Genomic DNA, 7,240 nt, shown 5'->3' on the forward strand with positions numbered 1-7,240 from the left:
TTGAAGCTTTAATCTCATCCCAACAGTAGTTCAGTGCTTAGTGGCTTAGTGTAACCCCTTTCTTTCTGTGCTGCTACTCCTTTCTAATGTGCCTACATAGTAACATGGACAGTGTTGTCAGTAACATCTTTAGTAGTGTAATGTATCCAGTGGATTTTCACCAGCACTATGTCATGGAATAGGAGAGATGAGTAAGTGCTGGGCTGTGATTGGTAAGACAAGTAAGGGAGGGAAGTAACTGTGTATGTACTACTAGCATACAACCCAGCTCTGGTCCCATCTCCCGAAATACAGAGAATAAGAAATAGCTGTGCACTATGGAGGGGTCTCAGGCCTGGCAGTGACAGCTCTAAATCACCTTATCACCATTCTACAGTTTTAATCTATCAAAATCATGCAGGTTGGTAAAAAAGAAAGCTTAAAACAAAATGTATTTTTCCTGCATATTCAAATTTTTGGATAAGAATTGATCATGTCAAAAATTGTGATTTATATTTTTTATGGCATATAAAACAATAAACCAAAAACTTCCTTATCCTAAGTCCTGGCAGAAGGCCGGACTGCTCAGCTCCACCCTAGAAGGTGAATATTTTTCCGTCTGTGCAGCTCAGGCAGCAAAACCAAGCGACACAACCACATCTCATAGAGTCATGTTTGGTGCATAACAAAATTCTCCCGAGGGGAACGTGACAATTGTATTCTTGGGAGGAGTCGGGCTGCAGATTATTGGGTTAGGGCACCAGTTTTAGGCCACTGACTTAATCTGACCCCTTAATCTAGGGAACAGGATAACAAACCTTAGGGGTAAAAAGTAGCTGGTTGGTTGGGAAATCCAATTTCCAGCTAAAATTAGGTGGACTTGACCTTGCCTGTGAGCCTAAAAAGAATTATTAGCTCGGACAAGTCACCCTGACCCCCTCCCCCCAACCCTTTAAGTACAGTATATGACTATGATATAAGTTAAAGAACATATATATATATATATGTATATATATATATTATTCTTTGTTTCCCATCTATACTTACTTTCCCAAGTCTCTACCAGTTAGATCACACAGGAACTATGTCCTTCACCCGGTGAAAGACAACCTGACTTCCTTGTGAACACACAGACAAGGTTACATCCAAAGGTAATGAATGCAGGTGAGGCTGGTAAGAGATAAACCCCCGACTGATCACCCAGGGACGAGGGTGTGCAGCGCAGGGTGGTGGCGGTGCTGCTGCAGTGAGGTCATATGGAATAAAGTTCTGCATTCTAGTCCATTAACCCCTTCTCTTTCTCCAGCAATGCCTTTTCGAAAAACATCTGAGTAAAAATGATTCAATTTAAAGGGTTAATCCCTCTAAATGTATATATACATATATAGAAAAAAAAATATGTAAATGATCCGCCTAAGTGTAACATTTATCACCGTTAAGATTAATTACTCGCACTGATAACTGCATCAGAACCGTTCCGGTTGCCTAGCAATGTATCTTTTTTCTTTTTTTTTCACCGACATCTTTAAATACATATTAAGAATTGTTATGTGATTTCTCCGATTCTTGGACAGGACCCAAGAAAGGGAAAGAGAAGAAAAAAAACACCCACAGATAAATCAGTGACTGCAGATCCGGCTGGAAACACTGCAGTAGGAATTCCCCCTCCGAAACCCATCAAATATTGTGCTTTAAAAAAAAAATTAAAAAAAAGTCACAAGAACTGACGCCTTTCGACTTCTCTATAATATGTTTTTTTATAGTGCATAAGTATGCAGACTTGAAAGAGTTAATATTCGGACAGATTGTGAGGGATGTGAATGACAGACGTGCGAAGAGGGAGGCTGGCAAGTCTGCAAGCTTTTCGGCTGCCCGTGTTTTAGAGGCATGACCGAGGAAGGCTGGTGCATGGGATAAGGAGGACTGCAATGCAGGGCAGAGTTTGGTGTGCCTGCATGTGCTCCCAGCACTGCATTGCAGATCGCAACTTTATGAAGCCATGGTGCCGGCTCGCTCCCTAAAACAGTCATCCTATTATATTTAAGTTTATAAGAAGTCATGGCTATATGCTTCCTTACCTGCCCGGGTTTGATGTCCTCCCTGAAGTGCAGCAGCCCATGCGAGTAATAATAAGGGATACATGGTTCTCTTCTCCTCTGGGAATTTAGAAGCTTGCGGCGTTAGGCATGAGCTGGTCCAGAGGTTTCTAAGGATGCATTAAGCTGGGACACGGGAGGGAGGATCAGCTTCCTCCGTACTGAAGCATAGTAGCAGCGCAGGAGCTAAGAGTGCTTAGTCTATCATTCCCACACTGTGACACAGAGCATCCTAGCAAGGCTGGGAGGAGGTCACATGACAACCCGTCCAATGAAGCCAAAAGAAGACATCTTTGTTATGGGCTACTTACTCAACTGTTAAAGGATTATTATTAAAATGGTACTTAGGGAAACAAGCAAGATTATTTTATTGAATTCTTCCCACTGATATCCTCATATACTGTATAAGCTGAAACAAAGGTTTTATATACATAAAGGTTAGGATACATTCTATTCATTCTATAACATTCTATTTACGTATGTTCTAAAGGTACAGTAACTAAAGGTCTCCATAGGCCTTAAAGGAGAAGTCTGGCGAAAATTTTTATTAAAGTATTGTATTGCCCCCCAAAAGTTATACAAATCACCAATATACATTTATTATGGGAAATGCTTATAAAGTGCTTTTTTCCCTGCACGTACTACTGCATCAAGGCTTCACTTCCTGGATAACATGGTGATGTCACTTCCTGAATAACATGGTGATGTCACTTCCTGGATAACATGGTGATGTCACTTCCTGGATAACATGGTGGTGTCACTTTCTGTATAAAATGGTGATGTCACTTCCTGGATAAAAAATGGTGATGTCACTTCCTGGATAAAAATGGTGATGTCACTTCCTGGATAAAAATGGTGATGTCACTTCCTGGATAAAATGGTGGTGTCACTTCCTGGATAACATGGTGATGTCACAACCCGACTCCCAGAGCTGTGTGGGCTGTGGCTGCTGGAGAGGATGATAGCAGAGGGATGATCAGTGTCACTCCAGTGCCCTGTGTCCCCCTGCCAACCTCCTCTCCAACAGCCACAGCCCGCACAGCTCTGGGAGTCGGATTGGGGCATCACCATTTTATCCAGGAGGTGACATCACCATTTTATCCAGGAAGTGACATCACCATTTTATCCAGGAAGTGACATTACCATGTTATCCAGGAAGTGACATCACCATGTTATCCAGAAAGTGACATCACCATGTTATCCAGGAAGTGACATCACCATGTTATCCAGGAAGTGACATCACCATGTTATCCAGAAAGTGACATCCCCATGATATCCAGAAAGTGACGTCCCCATGATATCCAGGAAGTGACATCACCATGTTATCCAGGAAGTGACATCACCATGTTATCCAGGAAGTGACATCACCATGTTATCCAGGAAGTGAAGCCTTGATGCAGTAGTAAGTGCAGGGGAAAAAAACACTTTATAAGCATTTCCCGTAATAAGTGTATATTGGGGATTTGTATAACTTTTGGGGGGCAATACAATACTTTAATAAAAAATTTTGCCGGACATCTCCTTTAAAGTCAAAGATGGATGATTTCAATCATAACAATTATTCGTTGGTAAAACGAAATGAATAGAGATGATGGTTCGGCATTTGATTAGCGGTGGCTGCTGAAGTTGGATAAAGCCCTAAGGCTATGTGGAAAACATGGATATAGTCATTGGCTGTATCCATGTTTTCCAGACAACCTTAGGGCTTTATCCAACTTCAGCAGCCCCAGCTAATCAAATGCCGAACGATCAAGTTCGGATGGACTCGAGCATGCGCGAGGTTCGCTCCTCTCTAGTAATGAACCATTGTTTTAGCTGACCAATGATAGCCTGAAAATGATGATAGCGATCGTCCATTCACAAAATTCTCAGAATGTTTCCATAATATTCCTAGAAAGAGTGGTTGCCTTCTTCCCTGTGTGATTAATCATGTGTGGCCAGTTTACATAGTCACATAGTTAGTAAGGTTGAAAGAAGACAAGAGTCCATCAAGTTCAACCTACAGAAACCCTACTGTGTTGATCCAGAGGAAGGCAGAACCCCTATGAGGCAGGTGACAATTTCTCCATCACAGGGAGAAAATTCCTTCCCGACTCCAATGGCGATCAGAATAATCTCCGGATCAATGTATCACCGGAAATCTAATGTCCATAACTTGTAATATATTTTTCAAGAAAAGCATCCAGACCTCCCTTGAACTTATTTAGTGAATCAGCCATGACAACATCATGTAGCAGAGAGTTCCACAGTCTCACTGCTCGTACAGTAAAGAATCTGCATCTGTTCTGATGGTGAAACCTTCTTTCCTCAAGTCTTTCGATATTTATCAGCTGCTGTATATCCTGCAGGAAGTGGTGTATTCTTTCCAGTCTGACACAGTGCTCTCTGCCGCCACCTCTGTCCATGTCAGGAACTGTTCGGAGCAGAAGAGGTTGTCTATGGGGATTTGCTACTGCTCTGGACAGTTCCTGACATGGACAGAGGTGGCAGCAGAAAGCACTGTGTCAGACTAAAAAGAAAACATTTCCTGCAAGACATACAGCAGCTGATAAGTATGGGTAGACTCACGATTTTTACATAAATTACAAATCTATATAACTTTCTGATATCAGTAGATCTGAAAGAAAAAGATTTTCGCTGGACAACCCCTTAACAAGTAATACAAGTCCTTTGAGTTAAAGTGAATCTGTTCTGAGCTGGAGGAATAGCGATGTTTCTGTCCAAACAATACGGACTTTTTTCAAGCCAGGGTGAACACACAGTGTATACACAAGGTATATAGGCACAGAATTAATTAGCACAGTGATTAAGTAATTAAATACAAAAACCATATACAAAGTGAACAACAATCGTGAATAGAATGTGAGGCAAACAAGGTTACGAGGGATATTTGATCCCATAAAACTAGTGAAAAAATATATAAAAAAAAAGTGTATGTACATAAGTGGAATAAAAATTATATTCTCAATTGGAATTAAGAGAAACATTAGCAACTGATGAGCGCCGGACGCCAACCAATGGACAGTAGGAACATAGTCATGTGATCGCGAAGGGCACACCTCCCTGGGAAGTCCTTCAGATGGAACGCAGATTGCCAAGATGGAGGCAACTGAGTGCGTGTCAGTAAATCTGCGCATGTGCGAGAGTATGCAAGTCTCGCAAGATGATGGGGAATGTCACATAACAGGATACATAATAAATGAATAAAAAAATTATAATAATGATAAATAAAGAATAATAACATTTGTGTCACAGCACCATGGTTGGGTATAAGGAAAAGCTTAATATCGCATGAATATGGCTGCATGTGACTGTGTGGTGCACACCAATTAACACAGGGAGTCCAAAGAGAGATACTGAGCCCGTACCCCCTGGTCACACGGCATGGCTCCAGTCACATTGGCCCAGATCACGAACCGGCGGACTGGAACTTAACCAACCCTGTGGGGGCGCCACTGCACAAACTGAGAAGGAGGTGTTGGACTAGGGCCGTAGCAGACCTATGCTATGCTATTTGAATTGACCACATGAATTTAAGGTAAATCTACTGCAAGAGAAAGTGACCACCACAGCTGCCTTGCCAGACCTTTCAAGATTCTAGAAGTAGATATCAATAGAAGGAACAGCAGTGGACATAAAAATAGTCTGCCTGAACTTGTGGTGTTCAAATACACAGCTTTGTTACTGTGCAGCTGCTATAGTTATCTCGGTCACATCTGGAGGTTACTTATCTCCAAGCAAGATCTAGTTTATTTCGAAAGAAAAAGAAATGCTTCTCTACTCATGACATCTATTCATGGTCTTAAAGGGGTATTCTACCCAAACATAACTTTTAATATGGTGAGACTAACAATTAATTCCTTGTTCATACTTGTTATTATCTATTCAGTCTCCTTCCCCCAGTTCTGAACTGCTGCTTTCTGCTGAAGACACAAAGATTTGTGTGTGAGCTTTCTCTCCGTCTCCCCCTCCATTCTGAAATGGCTGATGTTACCAAGTCCCTATCTGCAACTTTGTTTTGATGGGAGGGTTAATCAGGGTCCTATTAGAGAAATACATTTTTCATCTGTTTTTGATTAACAATAAATCGTTGCAAGCAGGCGCTTTTGGGAACTGCCTAAAATCACTCACAATAATACATGGAATGATGTGTACATGCACCAAAATATTTGCGGATGATTTTATACTTATTATCTTTTCAGTCTTCTTTCAGTCTCCCAGTTATAAGCTGCTGCTTTCTGCAAAAGACACAAAAATATGTGTGAGCCTTTCTCTCCATCTCCCCCTACTCCTGCTCCCTTCAGAGACAGCTGATGTAAACATGTCCCCATCTGCAACTTTGTAGCTTCTTTGTAATATTGGGAGGGATAATCACAGTGAGTTCATCAGCAACTAGAGATGATCGAACCTGCCGAGGTTCGGGTTCGTATGAACCTGAACTCTCGGCTTCTGATTCCCGCTGTCTGCCCGCTCCGTGGAGAGTGGGCAGAACGCGGGAATCAGAAGCTTAGAGTTCTGGTTCATATGAACCCGAACCTCGGCAGGTTCGCTCATCTCTATCAGCAACTTGGGGGAGGAAAAACTAAGTGCGTCCTATAAAGCGAAGACGGCTCACAAGCAGTGCCGAGTACCGCAAGGAAGCTGTCCCGCCCGCCCCCTGTATTGCCCCTCACTATGCATATGCATAGTGAGCGGCCCTGAGCGATCCCCTCCGCCCGCCCAGGCCATCCCTTCTATCCCCGCTCAGCTGAGCCGATCAGAAGCCCGGAAAAGTGCAATGAGCAGCACTTTCCTGGGCTCCTGATGGGCTAAGCGGCGATGGAGGGGGCCGGCTGGGCGGGCGGAGGGGATAGCTGTCCTACTCACCTGTCCGCCGGCCCCAGCAGCTCCTCTCCCGACACTCCGGTCTCCCGTCATCCTCCGGCCTCCCGTCATCCTCCGGGCACAGTCAGCGGGGTACAGAGAAGCTGCCTGTATTCCGGAAGTGTTCTGCAGCTGCAGTCTCTCTGTCCCCCGCTGCCTGTGCCGGAGGATGACGGGAGAGGAGCTGCTGGGGCCGGCGGACAGGTGAGTAGTCTGTTTGTTGTTTTTCTGGTCGCAGGGGGGATTGGCTACTATGGGGGGCATTGTATGGGGGCATTGGCTACTATATGGGGGCACTGGCT

At 43.5% G+C, this 7,240-nt stretch overlaps 1 protein-coding gene across 2 annotated transcripts in view; it reads right to left on the bottom strand.

The window, feature by feature from the left end:
* The window catches only part of CNTNAP1 (contactin associated protein 1), a 59,325-nt gene extending 57,201 nt beyond the window's left edge, over window positions 1-2,124 (bottom strand). For both annotated transcript variants that reach the window (XM_069952469.1, XM_069952468.1), the window contains exon 1: window positions 2,058-2,124. In XM_069952469.1, the coding sequence (XP_069808570.1) occupies window positions 2,058-2,121 (64 nt within the window). In that variant the 5' untranslated portion in view covers window positions 2,122-2,124. The remainder of the gene's footprint in view (window positions 1-2,057) is intronic.
* Window positions 2,125-7,240: the final 5,116 nt, after the last annotated feature.

The sequence above is a fragment of the Dendropsophus ebraccatus genome, chromosome 14 (genome assembly GCF_027789765.1).
Source record: "Dendropsophus ebraccatus isolate aDenEbr1 chromosome 14, aDenEbr1.pat, whole genome shotgun sequence".
Classification (NCBI taxonomy): Eukaryota; Metazoa; Chordata; class Amphibia; order Anura; family Hylidae; genus Dendropsophus; species Dendropsophus ebraccatus.